Source organism: Zeus faber (assembly GCF_960531495.2).
Source record: "Zeus faber genome assembly, chromosome: 5".
Lineage (NCBI taxonomy): Eukaryota > Metazoa > Chordata > Actinopteri > Zeiformes > Zeidae > Zeus > Zeus faber.
The window spans coordinates 31428155-31447851 of record NC_137192.1 but is presented as its reverse complement, the minus strand read 5'-3'; the positions used below and the strand labels follow the sequence as shown (position 1 = coordinate 31447851).

Below are 19697 nucleotides of genomic sequence, written 5' to 3'. Positions count from 1 at the left end.
CCGGACAAAACCAAGAGGCTCCCTGCTCCATGTGTTTTATGATCTGCGTCCACATCTGGCATTTCTGCCGGTCACCTCCGTGTTCTTTCGTCTTCCCTGGGTTTTGGTGCCAACCGGGATCCACAGGAAGCACCCATCTCCAGCTCAGGGAGTGCCCCAAATGGTCCCAATAGCGAAGGAGCGAGGTGCCTGTCCCGCCGCCAGTGTTGTCTCTGCGGCTGAAAGAATGGAGACAAACCCGTTTGTACTGTCGCGTCAACAAGAAAGGGCGGCGAAATGCATCTTGAAATCCTCAGCGTCCTCGTTCCCTGTTCACTGCCGGCTGAGTTGGGAGTAAAACTGTTGCAAACCTGTTCCTTATGTTTCGGCACTCAACTTATCTCTCTCTCTCTCTCTCTCTCTCTCTCTCCCCCCCACCCCCACCCCCACCCCCCCGGTCCAGTCAGCTGGTCCCCATGGCGCTGGTCGAAGATGCCGAAGGGACCCTCACTCCCGTGGACTTCATCCAGCTGCAGCAATACATGGAATGTAAGGGTCGGCAGAACCTGCGCACCAGATCAGATGGAATAAGAAAACATTGAATCAACCCCCCCGGTGGTGGGAGGGAAGGGGAGGGTGGGGTGGAGGTTAGGGTTCCATCAAAAGAAAAGGGTGAGGCTCACATTTCACCACAACAAAACGTTCGCCCTGCCTGTGAAACATGGAGTGCTCGAGGTGACTAAAAACAGCCGCACGCTTGGCCACATACAATCGGTAAAGCCTCCGCATCGTCCTGAGGGGAGCAGGAAGGCCTCGCTCGCCCCGGTGCCACCGAGATCAGAAAGAACCTGAAACCACCCGAAACCCACAAGTTAATATTTTGTAATAAAATGTATTAAAGTAAGAGGGCGTGCTTGTTTTATTGTGTTCAAGCTTGTGTTCAGTCAGTGATTTTGTGAATGGGACCTGTACTAAACGAATACTATTTGAACAAAGATGTAGTGCTTTTATAAATCAGAAGCTAGCGCTGAATATAATATCAGTTCTTCCTCTTCTTCTTCTTCTTTTCGGGGCATTATTCGGGGCAGTTCTGACATGCCGCCGTCCAATTTTGATCCTGATCGGTCGGTGATTGTGGAATAACTTTGTAAACAAAAAATATTTTTTTATCATCCTAGAAGGCGCGCAGGGGTCACATGACAGCATTTCAGTCTAGTGATTGATCAACAATCGGTACTTCACCAAGATGGGGCATGTGCAGATGTAGCGCAGATGCAGATGTGACGTCAGAACTTTATGGATGTCATGGGGATGTCACTACCCTCGACCCTGCTGCCTGCAGCTGTATTTGTTATTATTATTATTATTATTATTATTATTATTATTATAAATGTATGTATCTATGTTTGCATGTGTTTATTTATTCTTTTTATAAATTATTTGGCATTCTCTTCACAGACAGCAGTTTAAGGGTGAAAGATGTGATGAAGGAGTTTCACTCCGGTGGGCGGCTGGCCCAGCACCGCTTCGGAGAGGTCAGTTACGGAACACGTCCAATGTGAGAGGACTTTTCCCTGGAGGAACGCTGACGGTTCCACATGCACACAGGTGGTGGTCGCTGACGCTCTCTCCCTCCTTCGCCTCTTTTCCGTCCCCGTTTGGTTTGTTCCCGCAGTGTGTCGACGCCACTGGGTTCTGCTCCTTCCTCAAGACCTACCTGGAGGTGGATGACTTTCCCGACGATTTCTGCCACAGGCTTTTTCGATATTTCCAGCATGTCGAGCAGGACGGGGCCGCCAGAACTCCTCAGACCAAAGAAGGTAAACCTCGTCACCGTTTGCTCGTGTTCCTCAAATTCTTACATTTTATCCTTTCCTCAGTAACAACGATTTAAATATACCGTGGCCTCACAGTCAACCAAAAAGGCCAAGTACACAATGCAATAGATCTTAGTTCATAACCCAGTTATGGTTTCACATTGAATAATCTCTCTCACACTTCATTCATATGGATGAATGAATGAATGGATTTTACTTGAATGGATGGATGGATAGATGGATGGATAGGTAGATGGATAGATGGATGGATGAATAAATGGATGAATAGATAGATGGATGGATGGATAGATGGATGATAGATGGATGGATGGGTGTATGGATAGATGGATGAGTGGATGGATGGATGAATGAATGGATGGATGAGCCATCAAACTAAAGTCGTAGAGACGGCCGAAAAGCACACCAAATATAACACAGGGCTTAAATCTGTGCGGCCTTTTTTTTTCCATTCTTATTTTTAGATTATTGGGATTAATACTTGAGTGAATGGAACAGTTTGACACGTTCACATCTGCCAATTCACAAATGGAAAACTTGTCCAAATTAACCAGCGACACAAGCGGGGGAAGACAATGCCGCGCTACAAAATAGGATCAACTCCGTGAGCTTAGTTTTGGAGATCAGAGCACCCACTCAAGCTAAGTAATTCCATTTATACACCAGACAGGGCCAGGGAGCAGGAGTTCATGAAGCCGCCACCGGAAATAACGGGCACGTTGCTGTTTTACCTAAAATCAAGGGGAAGTCTGAGCATTTTGCGTTTTCCTTGTCTTTTCCTCAGGAGGGGTTTATCTGCGCGATGTGTCCTGTTACTTCTCCGTTCTGGAGGAAGGACAGCCAAGAGAGAAGCTGGAATGTTAGTGTCACCTTTTACCCGAATGAGAGTTCTGTGATATATTCTTTTTACTTGTTTATGGACGGTTAATAAATGATAACTGTGTGGTCCCCAAATAAAATGAGGAACATCTGATTGAATGATTAATTCATGTCTTATTGACATCATTATTATCCCCTGTACCGAAGGGGAAAAGGAACATAATGAGAAATAATTGAAATAAACACCACTGTACTTTACATTATCACTGTAAAAGTTAAGAAGAAATGTACCATTGTTCTAACACAATATTTTGTTATCGGTTGTAGTTACTTTCAAACTTTATGACAAGGACGGCAACAGACTCCTGGACAGCGCTGTGAGTAACTCCTGAATACGATGAATATTTTCTGAGTCTGTTCTTCGATTTAAAGCGGTTGTTTTTCCTCATCTTGTAAGAATGACAGACTTACGTGACACTCAAATTTGGAGTCAAGCATTTGCAATAAAGAAAAGCCATTTATATCGTGGAAAGTTTGGTGCTCAATTGTGAAACCCCAAATTAACGCCAAGCATATGCATCTACCAACGTGTTTCGACGATTTAGGAGTCTCTCTTTAATTCATTGTTTCTTATCTTCTGTGTGACTGACGTGCAAATATGAACAGGACATTTATCTATTTGTTTTCTCCTGCTCAGGAAGTGGATCGTATAATAACCCAGATGATGCGTGCGGCGGACTACCTGGGCTGGGATGTGACTGAACTCAGACCAGTATGACTTACTGCTTTTCATTGTCAGGCTTGATTTACATGTGACAAAATTATTAGAGAGACACTGCAGTGGCTTAATCACTTCTTCCAAATTCTAAATTGTATTTTTCAGGAAAGGTGAGTCAATATTACAAGTAATCTTCAGTTACTAATATATCCGAGAGCTTATGATTAACAGTAATATGTACCCACATATAATGAAAATTAGTATTATTATTATTCTTTATATTATTATTTTAGATAACCAGGATACTTAACATGAATTATAATGTGAATTTGACGTATAGCGGATATATTTATCTAAGTTTTTATCTGTTGCAAATTGTGTGATAATTAACAAAAAGGTGCTTTGTTGCCTCTGTAGGTCCTTAAAGACATGATGACAGCGATTGATGTGGACGACAGCGGGACGGTCACGCTGGAAGAATGGATCAAGGGAGGCATGAACAACGTGCCGCTGCTTGTGCTGCTCGGACTAAAGGTAATCAGAGACACGTTGCATCCACATCTGTCGTCTTTGTTTCTCCCGCTGCACGTTCACTTTATTCCTCTCCTCACTCCCCCCACAGATGACGGGGAAGGACGGGCAGCACATCTGGAGGATGAAGCATTTTAACAAGCCAACCTACTGCCATGTGTGTCAGAGCATGCTGCTTGGGCTGGGCAAGCAAGGACTCTGCTGCACCTGTAAGAGCTGCGAGCGGCCACTAGGGGGGCGCCCGGGCCCCCATAGACTTCCACTGTCAAATTGTATTACTTGCTGTAATCTCACATTATTTTGCATACGATACAGCCATGTTCTGATATGCATGGTGAAATTCATACAAGCTTTTCTGGCAAAGAGTTGTCTTCGAGAATGTGGGCATTTACTGTACAATAATAATATTGGATTGTTATCTTCCAGGCTGCAAGTACACTGTCCACAGTCAGTGTGCCAACAAGAACCCTGAACCATGTGCTCGGACCTTTGTCAAATCTAAAAAGGAGATTGGCGTAAGAACACAGATTTCTGTTAATATATGACACAGTTTTTTATATCTTCATATCTATTTAAACTTACAAATGAGTATCATGGTAGAGTGCACTTTTTCATAAAACAGACCATTGTATGAAATATTTTGGATTTATTTATTTAATTACACGATAGTTATTTTGCAAGCACCCACAACATTGTTTAGATGAACAATTGGGAAAGCATTAGTCAAAAATCCGTACAGTGTATTAGTGTTATTTTTAAAGTGCAGATTATAACCTTTGACAGGTGGCTTTTGCATTGAGCTCAGGATTGGAAACCATCCCCGGTTGATGGCGAAAGAACAGTACTTTAAAAGGTCCTGCATTTAATGTGCGCCTGCCTAATGTTTAAAAGGCTTTGTGGTCTTGCACTGTGGATTGGATCCACCAAATTGAGAAAAGGAAACAGTGTGCTTCACAAATAATGCATCTCCTCATGTCCTGTGGTTTAACATCTATAAACCAAAATAATCTACAGCTGTACACAACCCTCCCAGTCTACAATGGGTACTTTATAAACAGATTAATAGACACGACGAGAAGTGCAATGTATTAACAAGAAAAAACAGTTAATTCTTACCGTACAAGACAATAATAAGAGTCGCGTATTCTTTTAGAATGGACCACATTCCATCATTAATAGTGTGAGGGGAAGTGCAGGGAGATTGTCCTGGCCTCTCACCTCTTTTTTGCCTCCCAGGTACCGGCTCACGACTGGCTCAGCGCCGACTGTAACTCCAGTAAGTGTCAGGTCTGCCACAAGAAAATCAAGACTTTCGCCGGGAAGCGTTGTGTTTGGTGCCACGAGATGGTGAGAGTGAATTAAAAAAATATATATGCAAATATATGCACTGCATGTGTGCTATTCATCTGTGTGTTATATGTGTTCTGTTCACTCTGCCTCTATTTTCAGCGCCATGACGACTGTGTTCTATCGGGTTTACCGTCATGTGATTGTGGTTCGCTGAAAGATCACATACTCCCCCCGTGGGCCATATACGCGCTCTCCAAGGTAGAGCGAATTAAAAAGCACAAACCCTCATGTATTCATCAGATTTAATGTCAAGATGCGAGGTACTCCATCTTGATTCCACTAATGTGACAGTAGTACAATTCTTCGCTATGTCTTTTTAGGAGGACAGTGGACCTAATTCCGTAGAAGACACTAGCCTGTTGAATGTCACTCCTGATGGCCACATTCTGCAGGTTGTCCACTACACACACACACACACACAATACATTTGCGAAATGCAAATTGATAGGCATTTCAACATTTCAACCAAGCCTTCTGCATAGCATACAGTATGTAAACTGCTAAATTGACTGCTAAACAGACACGTTTATCTAAAATATACAGAATATCCACAGCATGAAATACTCATACGCATGAACTATTCCATCCAAACTCATGAAGTGTTCTAATTTTCTTCAGATTGTTCCTGTTCCAGACACCCACCCTCTGCTTATATTTGTGAACCCAAAGAGCGGAGGGAAGCAGGGAGAGAGGTAAGCGCCTCACAGTGTACTTATTAAGAAATGTCTGCAACACTAAGAACTCGCTCTTAACGGTTTATTCTAACGACATGCTAGTTTTTAATATCACAGTATCCTGTCTGCGTTTTGCAGAGTGTTGAGGAAATTCCAGTACCTGCTCAACCCACGTCAAATCTACAACCTGTCCAACGGAGGCCCTGCACCAGGGTACAGCTTGTCTTTATTGTTATTATATTCAGGATGCAGCCTCAGAATATGATTTTAGCAGATGATTGAGGTTTTCTTAATCATATGATATAATAATAATAATCGTGCATGTGTTTCTAGGCTGCATTTCTTTCGGCATCTGCATAACTACAGGATCTTGGTGTGTGGAGGAGACGGCACTGTGGGGTGGATTCTGGACGCTATAGGTACTGCGTGTCAGAAGATTAAAACAAAAAAAAAAAAAAAGATATTTCGTCTTGGAAATGTCTGGACAAATTATATCTACTTGCCTTGTCCTTCCTGAGCTGACAATTTTACATCCTCAAGTAAATCAATAAATGCATATTTGATATAATATGATCTGATGGGCTGGGTGGGAATGACCGATTACCACAAACCAATTTGATCAGAATCGCTGAATAATGGATTTATTTCAGACAAAGCTGAGCTCCATGTGCATCCTCCAGTCGCTGTCCTGCCTCTGGGCACGGGGAATGATCTGGCCCGCTGCCTGCGCTGGGGAGGAGGTACAGAAACCAATACCAAACCAATACCAAACCAATCACTGCCTCGTTGCCGACATCACAGTTGTAGTTGGTTCCTCTGACGGTGAAACCTGGTTCCAGGTTACGAGGGGACGGATTTGAGGGAGATCCTGAAGGAAATCGAAGGAAGTTTACTGGTGCCCATGGATCGCTGGAGCATCCAGGTGATACCGGACGACCCAAAGGAAGCAGGAGACCCCGTGCCCTACGAGATCATCAACAATTACTTCTCCATTGGTGTGGTGAGTCACAACCTTATGGATGAAAAACCTTCCCTGGGGAGGGGCGGGTAATTGGAAAAATAACATTTGGCGACTCACATTTTCTTTTGACTTAATTATCAAATTTCTACATTTGTTGTATGGTTTCAATGTGCCTCTGCTAAGGATGCTTCCATTGCTCATCGCTTTCACTCCATGAGGGAGAAGCACCCTCAGAGATTCAACAGCAGGTGAGATGAACTACGAAACACTCAATCTAATGAAGTTTATTTGTCGGCAACAGCACCAGTATTTTTTTTCTTTGTTTTTTAAAGAATGAAGAACAAACTGTGGTATTTTGAGTTTGCCACCTCTGAGACCATCTCAGCATCTTGCAAGAAGCTTAAGGAGTGTCTCACCATCGAGGTAAAAACCCTATCCTCAAAAAACTCAACTTGGAAAAAAGCCTCTTCAGCTCCTGCTTTACTGAGCTGTACGTGACCCTGCATGTCTCCCTCTCAGTGCTGTGGGACGCCTCTGGACCTGAGTTCCACGTCTCTAGAAGGCATCGCTGTCCTCAACATACCCAGCATGCACGGGGGCTCCAACCTTTGGGGAGAATCGAAGAAGCCCGACAAGGCGAGTGTGTCACAGGAGGAGCCTTGCGAAGTCGTCACTGACCCGGAGCTCTTGAAAATCAGCTCTCAAGGTCGGCTCAGCATCCTTCTTTTCTTATTGGGAGTTGTGACACGTGTTCTGCCTCTCTTTGAGCTTCAGCAATACTGTGTTCTCATATATGATGTGATCTATGTCTAATTTGTGTGGGACTTATTTTCTCCCAAGACATGAGTGACAAGCGTTTGGAGGTGGTGGGGCTGGAGGGCGTCATAGAGATGGGTCAGATCTACACAGGGCTGAAGAGCGCTGGACACAGACTGGCACAAACTTCTGAAATTACTATCAGGTTGTTTACTTGTTTATTTTTACTTTAAACGGATATAATATACATGTATAATAATGCAATTGTATTTTTCTACTCACAACTAGGACACACAAAGCCCTTCCCATGCAAATTGATGGGGAGCCCTGGATGCAACCTTCTTGTACAGTAAGTAATAGTAACTTCCACCAGAACTAAGTAGTTTAGGAACAAACAACATCTTTAACATCTACTGTCTGAGTCAAACAAAATAGGATAAAATATGTTCATCGGTAGGATCCAGTCTCCAGCGAGTTCATAGGCTCTTGTTTTATTCATCACAGATCCACATTACTCACAAGAACCAAGCCAACATGTTAACGGCTCCACCAGCAAAACCATCTGGCTTCTTCCACCTGAAATAGAGCAAGTCACATCTTTCAGTCACTCATCTGACAGAGGCTGCAGAAGATTTGTTTGGGAAAATCCTGTTATGAAAGCGATGCACTTTCAAGCTCAGTTTGCGCTAAATAATACAAATGTGATATCTAGTGCTCAGTATACAACACTGTTTAAAAACGAAACAACGTATCTCCTGTTGCACATAATCCGTTATAAGCACTAGTGGATTAATTCTCTAATGTCTTTTTTTGTTTCACAATGAGACATTTAAAGCTCCAATATAAAGAATGCAAATATTCTAAGTTAACTCTTATTTCATTCTGATTGCCACCATTTTGTGCCAACTGAAATGGCTTCATTATATGTGTTTTCTTTAATGTATTGAGCAGCGGCAGACTTAACTGTTTCTTTTACTGCCATGTTTATGACGGTTGTATATTAATGTGTTTATTGTTGTCGTAAATTTGCACTGATATTTAATAGTGTTCGTTAAATTTCCTTTGTAGGTTTTATTTGTGCTTGTTACCACAGCTTATGATTTAATTTTGCTTGGTTGGACCTTAAGAAGCTCACTTGCCACTTTACAGAGCACTGCACTACCTTTTCTTATACTATAACTACAGAAATGACGTATATTATTTCACTGACTTTACTGTTTCCTAAATAAGTATTGTGAAAACCATGTGAGGTATGCACTGACATATAAGTAACTGTGACAAATGTTGTTATTTAAAGCGCTTTGTTTTACTAAAACCTTCAGAGACCAGCAAAGGTTGAAGATATTGTTTGTTCTGTTTCCAGTCTTAGATGCTTTTTGTTTAGGTCACAGCTTTTTGTTCACAACATGAGTATTACTGCCTTGCCTTTCCTTGAAAATGTCTTTGTTAACTGCTCAATGTTTCCAGTTTTATTTGAAAGATAACATTACAGTGATGCTTATAAACACTGCACTGAAAATAACTGAAAGTTATTATTTTACAGTTAAACAAATTACAGACTGTATCATAGATTGCTATATTTAAATGTGTATTAAGGTAATATTATATTAAAGTACTATCTTATGAATAAAGTACTATCTTAAAGTGCAATATGTTCATTCAAATGAGCGTGTACCTGAAACTGTATCTGTATTCCAAACTCCAGCTCGGTCACCCCTTGCGGTCGATTTCCATGTGCAATCATTTGGGGGAAATACTTTACTTTTTGGGTTTGTGCACATTTTCATCTTCGACACCTGGGCACTGGCTTAGGTCTAAGTGGTGGCGCCACCAGGCGGTGGCCGGGGGGAGCATGACGCTGCCCGCCCCCAACTTTGGATATAAATTTGGCCTTGGCAGAATTATCCCTACACTGTTTACGACACAACACAGTTAGACATCTCCAATTAAGTGTAGCATAAGTCCGATTTTGTCTTTTGTACTAAGGAGGTGGCCCCTTCATTAACATTATACAACCACGCAATTCCATATCCTCAAATGAAGTTATGCCTTTTTTTCTGTGCTTATTAGATGAGATTAGACTATTAATCGCCACGGGGATGTTCCCTGCACTTATTTGGACATCGCATGAGGAATGCTCTGTGGGCCCCATCTTGCAGGTTGGTCAGCCATGGCTTGGAGGGTGTCGAGGCATAAACACGACTTTAAGAACATGGCAACCACGCCGCTGGCACCAGCCTCCCCCGGGCAGTGCACAGCTGCCAGGGCCACTCGGGGAACATTAACAGTTCGTTTTGCATACCATACATGTCCGTACCACCTGCCCGGCCCGCTCCCCCTCGGCATCTCGGAAACCTCCGGCAATCGGTCTGACGACGGGAAGAGCGTCCGTCGTTGTTTACGGTCCGATTAGCAACTTGAGACGCGAGGATGGCGTCGGAGTTGAGAGACGACGTCTACGAGCGGATTTTTTTTTCCACGCTTGTAGTAAGTACTAAAAACATAAAAATCCAATAAAAATAAAACTTGACGTAAGACGACAGCCGATTAATTCCGAGGTTGCACTTCGTCCAACGCGTTCCGCCTAGTTCGCTTTCCACACGGACTGTAAACAACGACGGGCGCACTGAAGCGGAAGTTGGCTACACCGTAACATTTACATTTAGTCATTCAGCAGACGCTTTTATCCAAAGCGACTTAAAAGGAAGAATAACATTCAAGCTACATTGCGACAGAGATTAGTGTAACAACAAGATTCGTGTAACAATAAATACTGCAAGGTGGTGCTAAGTAATTGTAGGTTAGGACAGGAGGTACTCACTGAAGAGCTGGCTCTTCAAGTGCTTCTTAAAGACAGAGAGGGAGGTCCCCGCTCTGGTCATTTTTGGCAGCTCGTTCCACCAACGTGGAACTACAAATGAGAAGAGCCTGGATCGCCGTGGCTGTATGGCCGGCAGAGCCAGGCGACGCTCATTTGACGAGCGCAGCATCCGGGGGGCAACATGTGCTCTTACAAGAGCATTTAAGTAGACGGGAGCATTCCCAGCAATCACTCTGTAGGCCAGCATAAGAGACTTGAACTTGATGCGAGCGGCTACAGGTAACCAGTGGAGCTCGATGAGCAGCGGGGTGACATGTGCCCTCTTTGGCTGGTTGAACACCAGTCGCGCCGCCGCATTCTGTATCAGCCGTAACCCCGGAGGTGTCGGCTGTTGTCCCCGGAGAGGTTCCCCCGTGACCCGTGTGATTGTGGTTTTCATTTCTTTTCGGCTGCGGTGTGAACGTTTGTCGGCGTTTTGGTCGCGATGGGCGGGCGGAGCCGCGTGAAGCTTTGGGGCTTTCTTCCAGTTTGTGTCGGGGGGGGGGGGGGGCGAAGCTTCGGGCCATCGGACACGCAGAGCACACCTGGTGGTTTGCAGGCTGCTGTGCAACCACGCATTCTGGACACCGCCGACGGGAATTCTGATACAACGGTCCGCTAGCAACAGCTACAATTTGTGCTCAATGTTCACTTATTAACGTTCTTTTAGACACGTCTGTAGTATTGTATCGGTATGGGATAGCCCCGAAACGTCTAACCGGTCCCACCTCTTCCGGTGGTTGGTTCGCCTGCGAAGCGTCGGACGTCACCGGTCACGTGACAATGGTGTTGGTCCCCGACAGATGTTCCGGCTCCGACGCTGAAGTTTCCGATTCGGCAGTGAAGGGGAACGTAAGGCTGGAGTTCGCTTCCGGTTCACGGTGCCTGTTTCGACGGTGCACTAAAAAGAAAAAAAGAGAGAAAAAATCCGAGGGATTTGAATGCACCACGACAAAACAGGCGCAGTGAATCGACTTGCTCACTTCCGCGTCGTAGCTCGGCGCCCTGTGCCGAACCGACGCGCTTCACCACAGTCGATCCGGTACCGGCACCGGCAATCAAACGCACCCCCCCCCCTCCCGATCCCGTGTTACCCGTCCCGGCTCTTCCAGTCCGTCCTGTTTGTCGGCCCCCAGCTCCCTCCGCCTGCCCGTACGTCCTGGATTCACCTGAACCTGTACCGTTCCCCAGTTTGTCGTTGAAACTCTGTTAACGTCTGTCTGCCTCCCGTGTCTGCATTCGCGCTCTGGTGCTGGTATACCTCATGGCGATATCGGATGTGCTCAAACCCGCAGCGTCCAGACCTTGTAACTCTCCTCCCGGTACTTTAAAATAAATCACAAGTTCTTTAGAGCGTAGCTACGGACCCTGTGAGGGAGGCTCAAATGCGAGCCTGTCGTATTCTCCTTTGGCTGTGAGGAAGAAATTGCATAAATGGTATAACATCGTGTTATGCTATTGCTGACAAATTGCAGTTTAAAGCTGTGACTAATATATATATATATGTATATATATGAATAAAAACAACATTGTCAATACAATGGAACAGGGCCTTGCTTGTTTAAATATGTGTGAACACAAACAGCAAAGGCGGTTTTTAAACCTGTCTGCTAATTTGCATGACGTATTTCCATGATGCTTTGCATTATGATGCCTATTTTCTTTCACTGAGGTTATACATAATTGACATACAATACCTTGGGATGTAGAAAAAAAACTTAGATTTCTAATGTTATTTTGAAACGATGCTCATATGCTTCAAGCACCTTGCGATTTATCCACTAATACAATACATAAGTTGCATAAGGTGAATACACATCTCCAAAGGGTTGGTATATACATAGTCGACTGCACATAAATATTACACTTATTCACTTTTACTTACTGAAACTTGTTCACAATGGCATGAAATAAGATACTCATTCACTGTATTGCTGGTGATAGGTTCCCCCCATTCAAATTCGAGTGTGCAGCGCAAAATACTTGTTTTTGTTTTTTTTTTTTAAATCCATATCCTTACTCTACCATGGAAAACAACGGTCTTGTACACGTGTAAATTCCAGTTAAAACGACATTTCCTGTGGTAAAATGCTTATTTATAGGAGACATCGGCCAATTATAGTCCCACGTTGTCGTGACGTCGTCCGTGGGGGTTTAAATATAGATCATGGTCCACCGCCTATTGCGTCAATGGAATCCCGAGCGTGCGTCAATCTGAAGAGCGTCTATGAGAACGCGCTGCGATTGGCTCAGCACCCGGGAAGTGTCACCGCCCTCTTCATCATATATGGTCAAAGACACGCCCCCGTCGGTGCCACCAAAATAAAATTGACTGCATGGTGGTAGGTGTGTGCTTCTTAAAGTAGTTGGCAGAGGTGACATTCATGTTTCACTCGTTTGGAATAATAAATGAGCAAAAGAATCTCCAAAGACAGGAAAATTGTGAAACCCAGGTGAGTGGAAATGACTTTTTTTTGCACTACAGTTCTCCTTTTGAAATGATTGCCTGCTTGTGAGGCTGTAGTATAGAGTATTTATTATATTTTCCTATGACTTTTACAGGCAGCCCCCAAAATGGTCCTTATCTGTAGTAATCTGAGTGCAAACAAATCTATTATTAACTGTTTATCTAGATTGATATACAGCTCAACCTTAAAAATTCCAGTGTCTACAGCATATACCATTACTACGGTGATCATTCAGTTATTCTGGGTTGCAGCCAAAAAATACGATTTTTGTAGGGAATTCCTGTTTACTACTTTGATGTGACAGTGTATTGAGTACAGACTCTAATATGTATCCAAGGAATAGGTGAACCGAAGCCGAATGCAATATTTGTCTAGTTTAAACATGGGTCCAACAAGTGTATGTGTGCTTAATACAGCCAAGTATTTCCCAACACAAAATGGTTTGTGTTGTGAAATATTTGTTTGTAAGACTATTCATTCTAATTTGTTTTTAATTGCTCGGCTGTAGTTGAAATTGACTGAGTAATCCACTGTATATGCACGGCCACTTTTCCCACCACACCTGGCATTCAGCGCCACCACCCCCCTTCCCCCCGAAATACAATATCCTGTGCTCCTAAGTACAGTCCTTGTGGATAAGAGTTGCCATGGTGGAGTTTTTCAATGTATTAAAAGCCAGCAATACAATAGTCTACTGCTTAATTTGCCTTCTAGCTGCAAAACTATTTGCATTTCTTAAATGCAAGGAGACTATAAGTGTCATTTAAGACAAGGTTAGGGAAGTGGAGGTTGGGGGGGGGGGGTTCACTCATAGTTTAAACAGGACATAAACTCATTTTTTTTTTGCCTTGTATTTAATAATCACATCCCTTTTCTCAGCAATGCCCTGTGCACAAACCCAATTTGGACCCCTGCCTCATGACAACTTCAGCTCTGAATTCTTAAACACTGACCTTAATGCCAAATTAGTAATGGACATCAGTGACCAAAAGGACCAGCTGTCTGCTTCTTCGTTGCCAAGCATCAACACCTTGGTTGGCAGTGGCTACGCGGGGGAGTTTGATGCTTACTCTTGCAAGGTGACCTCCACTATCCCGGCCTCAAGTGTTCCATTTAATCCCCCCACAGTGGATGGGGGCTCCAGCCCTCTGCAAAACTTCAAACTGGACGATCTTCAGGTGTATGGCTGCTACCCAGGCTCCTTTGCACTTAGCTACCTCGATGAGACACTGTCCTCTTGCGGCTCGGACTACTACAGCAGCCCCGTCTACGCTGCCGCCTCTCCACCGGTGCTGGGCTTCCAGGGCCAGAACACACCCGTCTGGGACTCCTTTAGCCCCTATTCCCCAGCCCCGGCCTCCTCGGTGGTTGAAAAGGCCGTTTTGGCCCAGCAGCGCTCCTTTTTTTATTTCAACTCCCCGACAGAGGAGCTCTCTCCCCTGGGGCATCACCAGGACCAGAGCACAGAGAACCCATTCTCCCTGCCTTTGCAGCAGCAAACTTCTCAGCTGCAATGCACCCCCATATCCCCAGACCATGGGCCCCTGGAAAGCCCTAGAATAATGGAAAGAAACTTGACATCTCCTCAAACCTGTAGCCCCGTGGCCAGCGATGGCCGGTGTGCGGTGTGCGGGGACAACGCATCCTGCCAGCACTATGGAGTGCGCACCTGTGAAGGCTGCAAAGGCTTTTTCAAGGTACAGATCGGTGAAGTGACTCTCCTTCTATGAGTTTCCCTTAGCAAATAATAATTTAAAAAAAGACAATGTTCCCGTCGATTATCATAAAAGCTAATTCTGTTTATGTCTGACAGCGCACTGTACAGAAAAATGCTAAATATGTGTGCCTCGCCAACAAAGACTGCCCGGTTGACAAGCGACGGAGGAACCGGTGTCAATTCTGCCGCTTCCAAAAGTGTCTCGGTGTGGGAATGGTTAAAGAAGGTAAAGTAATGTCTTGAATTCTAACAGCTTGCAGTGTCTTGTGTACATGACGATGCGAAACCGTGGCATGTAAAGACACCCTTGTGATACCAAGGCAAGGAATGAAAGGCATATGAAATTGGAGCTTTACAATGCCGGCTGTAAAAAAAGATGTGTAAAGGATACTGTACTTGCATTTCGAGACGCAAAGTCCAGTGACAGCCTTTTGAGATTCATAGACATGTACTTTAAGTGATCCCCCCCCCCCCCCCCCTTTTCTCTCGTACAGTTGTCCGCACAGACAGCCTCAAAGGTCGCCGTGGTCGTCTTCCGTCCAAACCTAAGACGGCGCCAGAGACTTCACCCACCAGCCCCCCGATAAACATCATAACGTCCCTGGTCCGGGCTCATTTGGACTCCAATCCGACCATCGGGAAGCTCGACTACTCCAAGGTACGCATAGACCCGTCCATCAGGTGGGATATGTCGAAACCCTCTCTCTTCAACACAGCAAACGCCGGACACGGGGGGAACTGTTACCCACCTTGTCTTTTCCATCTTTAGTACCAGGAGACGGTGGTCAGCCTGTCAGAGAAGGAGGATGCGGGAGACATTCAGCAATTCTATGACCTGCTCTCCGGCGCTATGGATGTGATAAAGACCTGGGCCGAGACCATTCCGGGGTTCGTAGACTTCTGCGGCGAGGATCAGGAGCTCCTCCTGGAGTCCGCCTTTGTGGAGCTGTTCATTCTTCGACTGGCGTACAGGTGGGGCTGGTAAATATCGGTCGATTTGATTGAGTACGGTGTCACGCAGCTCTCTAAAGCTGTTATGCGCGTGCAGGTCGAGTCCTGAGAAGAGCAAGCTGATCTTCTGTAACGGAGTGGTCCTTCACCGCACGCAATGCGTCCGCAGCTTTGGCGACTGGATAGACTCCATCATGGATTTCTCTCAGAACCTTCACCGCATGAACCTAGATGTGTCCTACTTTGCCTGTCTTGCGGCACTTGTCATTATCACGGGTGAGACACACACGTTTTGCATTGACCTAACGAGTGTTCGGCTGCCAGAAGTGTTTTTTTGCTCATTGCGATGTCTTTGCACTCAGATCGCCATGGCCTTAAGGAGCCCAAGCGGGTGGAGGAGTTTCAGAACCATCTCATCACATCACTGAGGGAGCATATGAGCGGAAACGCGTCCGACCCGATCCGAAACCAGCCCAACTTCCTCTCACGGCTACTGGGCAAACTTCCTGAGCTGCGGACGCTCTGCACCCAAGGCCTGCAGCGGATCTTCTACCTGAAGCTGGAGGACCTGGTCCCCCCTCCGCCCATCGTGGAAAAAATCTTCCTGGACGCCCTACCGTTCTGACGGGACAATAATGCAGAGATCAGAACAAGGTAATCCCTCTTGGATGATTCAACCCTGGACAAAGAAAGCTAAAGGAACGGGAAGAACGTAGATCCTAGTTTCTTTCTTTTTGTTTTTTTATTTTACTCTCAATTCTGTTGGCCTCGGGCGGAGAGGGATGTATCCGCTTCCTGTCGGTGGAGTCCTCTCTTTTAACCGCACTCACTTATACTCTCCGGGGGCCTCCCAACCAGTTTGGTTCATTAGCATCTACATAAGTATGTATATACACCCTGGTGGATATGTCTACATCAACCGAGACAGACACGACGATGGCAACATTTCAGGACCTTAAGAGTTAACTGTGTTTGTTTGCAGAATGGCTGCATCACTTTGCAAACAAGTAGAACATGGGTGTGTACATGAAATTATTTAACTATTTATAAAGATAACAGTTTGACATAAACACAAACCGCTTTAGAGCTTGTTTCTGTGTGTCACTATTATTTTGGACGTCCCAGCGTAAATAAAAATAACTTGAGAGACATAGTCTGACTTAAATCTCCACTTCTTTGCTTGTTTTCTCTTATTTCAGTCTCTCACGAGTAAGGCCTTTTTTTAGTACCATGAAATAGATTTGTCCTAAATATGTACCTGTGGAAGGTCTCGGACCAAAGTTTACACTATTTTATAAGATCATTTTCACACCTTACAGCCTTACATTATTCTGAATATCCTGCCATAATTCTACTGCTGCCACTTTGCAACATCCTCAAAGGGCTAATTTCGTTAATTGTTACCGTTTCCAAGTACAATCCTGAAACCATTTCCATTAAGGCTCAATCTGTTGTGGTTTTGATGCAGAGAAAGATACACAGGCAGGATTTTAGGGGAAAAGTGCCTTTTTACAAAGCTTCATTCTTCATTCATACAGTAGCCTGAGAGGGCCAGACCAATTTGCAAACAGAACATGAGCTTGCAGCTTCGTCTGGTTCCCAGGCCGCTCGTACCGTAGTTAAGTGGCTGAATTTGCATTTCATTCCATCTTTAGACGACCAAGGCCCTTAGTTAGAACAGTTGCCATCTTTGCAATGTTCATAATATGGATGTGAGATAAAACGTGGATTTAGTAAATATTATTTTCTAAATCCATGTCTGCGCCGCCATTGCTCATCATATTTAACAAGCTCATTTTTCAATAAGTTGCCACCTTTTCAATTTCTTGAAATCGGAGACATAAACACTTCAGGAGCTCAGGAGCTGTGTTTCGAAACAATTTTTTTTATTGATCACCGATTACACTCACACTGGGCTACAGGCCTTGACCGTCCAAAAATCTATGCACCGACGCTCCTGAGGATCCTGCCACGACCACCCATTTTTATTACATGCCAATTCAGTGTGAATTCAGAAATTTCACCCATCCATTACTTTAACCGCTGCAGTTATGTAAGAGATAATGTAATGTATAATATAATTAATATAAGTGTCATGTCAAGAACACTAACGTTGCTTATTAAGTATAATTACGGTTAAGGACACAGTTGTGAGTAACATTAAATTGAAGAAAAAAATCTCAATATAATCTGAAACGAATCAAATCTAAATTGAGGCCACTCCTAAAAGTTAGGGTTGGGGTTTCAGCAGATAGGTGTTTATACCTATATATATATATATATATATATATATATATATATATATATATATATATACATATATATATAATGTGTACTTACATACATACATACATACATACATACATACATACATACATACATACATACATACATACATACATACAGTATGTACATACATACATATATACACATATATATATATATATACATACATACATACAGTACATACATACATACGAGAGAGAGACTCAAATACACGGCCCTTTTGTTTCTTCAACATCTAATTTGTTTTTGTTCGTGGTTTATTTGTGTCTGCTACTGTAAGTGTTGTCTTACATTTTGTTCTCAAAAGTCTCAAAATGTAGTTTGTTGAGTTTTATTTTGTTTTTTTGTCATTGCAAAACCACAAAGAAATTTCTTAAATCCAGATCATAAAAAACAAAAAAAAAGTGATAAATATATGAGCAGCTAAGAAGACATGCAGTGTTCGAACACGTCGGTACTGTATTCTCCCCCTAAATCTCCGAACAATTACTTTGTGTCTGTTTAGTTTTTAAAGGCTTGGGAATATTTGATCGTTTTTTTGTTATAATATTTGTCATATTCATGGAGAAATGGTGTTCGTTATTATTAAATAAATAATGATAATAAAAAATCACCGCCTGACAGAAATTAAATGATGTGTAAATAATGTGACCCGCTTTGCAAATGAGTGACATTATTTTCATAAAAAAAAAAAAAAAGCAAAAAGACCCAAATCTCTGTTTGTGTTTGGTGTACTTTTCTACAAAGATGGTATTCTATCACACAGTGTACTGATGTAGGCGTAACGTCCACGGCCAGAGGAGGAGGAACGCTCTCTTTGACTTGCACTCGGAGTGTACAGACAGTGCTCCACCGCTTGATACCCGATCCCACTGTACACCGCGTTCCGGTCATTTGGATTTTGGTGTTGGCAGAGCGAGTGGAAAACAGGGTAGAGGAGGAGAAAAGAGTAGGAGGCGTGAAGAAGAAGCCCGTGCTATAAGGAGTTATGCTATAAAACAATACGCACCTCAGCCATTTCGTATCCACACACACTTCAAGCGGCATGAAGTGTCCAATCGTCCGTTTTGTACCCGACAAATGAACGGAATGTGCGCCTGTGATGGGCCGGCGACTCGTATTCTGTCGCGGTGCTCGGGCCGAGCTCAAAATACATTAGTGGGAATTCTTTTTTACAAATTTCCCAATGTCACGGCTTTAGGCTCCGCCGGGTTTTTTCTTTTTGCCCAAATAGGAAAGAAATCATTTGGAGCTGCTGTTGACCCCGTTCCTTCTGACCTCTGGCCCGTCATGCAACACTCTGGATTGGGGATCAAGGTCTAGCATTACGCTCCGTGCACATGAGACAGCATGTTCGCAATTCAAATTTGTGCCAAACATGTCATCATGATTTGTTACACAAACATACCAGTGTGCCTATTTTTGTATATGCCTGTTCACATTCACCAGACTCTAGCGAAAGGAGGAGACGACACTCAGAGTGGTTCTACTTAGCAGACATAATGCACTCTTCTGGTGGTAGTTTCCTCTTAATATATCTTTGTCACACGAACAAAACCTTAAACGGTACCTTTTGTACTGTGAGCCGCTTTCTGTTTACGTGAAGCAAATGCAGGTTTTGCAGCGAAACAGCACAAAGTCGTCGTTGGGACTGTTGTTTTAGTTAGTTGCAAACTTTTCCTCCCCGTTGTGAACTCAAACTAGTTCTCTCATCTAAGATTTAACGAGTCAAATAGATTAATAGGAGAGAGAGAGAGAGAGAGAGAGAGAGAGAGAGAGAGAGAGAGAGAGA

General features: G+C 43.8%; 2 protein-coding genes across 2 annotated transcripts; both read left to right on the top strand.

The window, feature by feature from the left end:
* Positions 1-455: 455 nt before the first annotated feature.
* dgkab (diacylglycerol kinase, alpha b) lies at positions 456-9109 on the top strand (the record flags this gene model as incomplete). The annotated part of the gene is made up of 23 exons (XM_080001489.1): positions 456-528; positions 1438-1514; positions 1655-1799; positions 2599-2673; positions 2961-3010; positions 3331-3405; positions 3769-3885; positions 3974-4091; positions 4309-4397; positions 5119-5229; positions 5332-5430; positions 5553-5624; positions 5851-5924; positions 6045-6119; positions 6240-6325; positions 6557-6646; positions 6746-6906; positions 7051-7115; positions 7200-7290; positions 7387-7573; positions 7708-7828; positions 7912-7972; positions 8128-9109. 23 exons carry the CDS (start codon positions 456-458, stop codon positions 8206-8208), a joined length of 2193 nt encoding a protein of 730 aa, XP_079857615.1. The 3' UTR covers positions 8209-9109.
* A 3691-nt stretch (positions 9110-12800) lies between these two features.
* LOC307230883 (putative nuclear hormone receptor HR38) lies at positions 12801-18610 on the top strand. The gene is made up of 7 exons (XM_080001363.1): positions 12801-12936; positions 13831-14648; positions 14765-14894; positions 15163-15326; positions 15438-15640; positions 15717-15895; positions 15982-18610. The coding sequence occupies exons 2-7, from the start codon at positions 13833-13835 to the stop codon at positions 16242-16244; spliced, it is 1755 nt and encodes a 584-aa protein (XP_079857489.1). The 5' UTR covers positions 12801-12936; positions 13831-13832; the 3' UTR covers positions 16245-18610.
* The last annotated feature ends 1087 nt before the right edge of the window (positions 18611-19697 follow it).

What these genes read in the sequence shown, in the direction of transcription:
- LOC307230883 (XM_080001363.1), top strand. Translation starts at nt 13,833, where the DNA reads ATGCCCTGTGCACAAACCCAATTTGGACCCCTGCCTCATGACAACTTC. An exon ending in GCTGCAAAGGCTTTTTCAAG is followed by an intron (nt 14,649 to 14,764) that starts GTACAGATCGGT and finishes TATGTCTGACAG; the next exon opens with CGCACTGTACAGAAAAATGC. An exon ending in ATTCTTCGACTGGCGTACAG is followed by an intron (nt 15,641 to 15,716) that starts GTGGGGCTGGTA and finishes ATGCGCGTGCAG; the next exon opens with GTCGAGTCCTGAGAAGAGCA.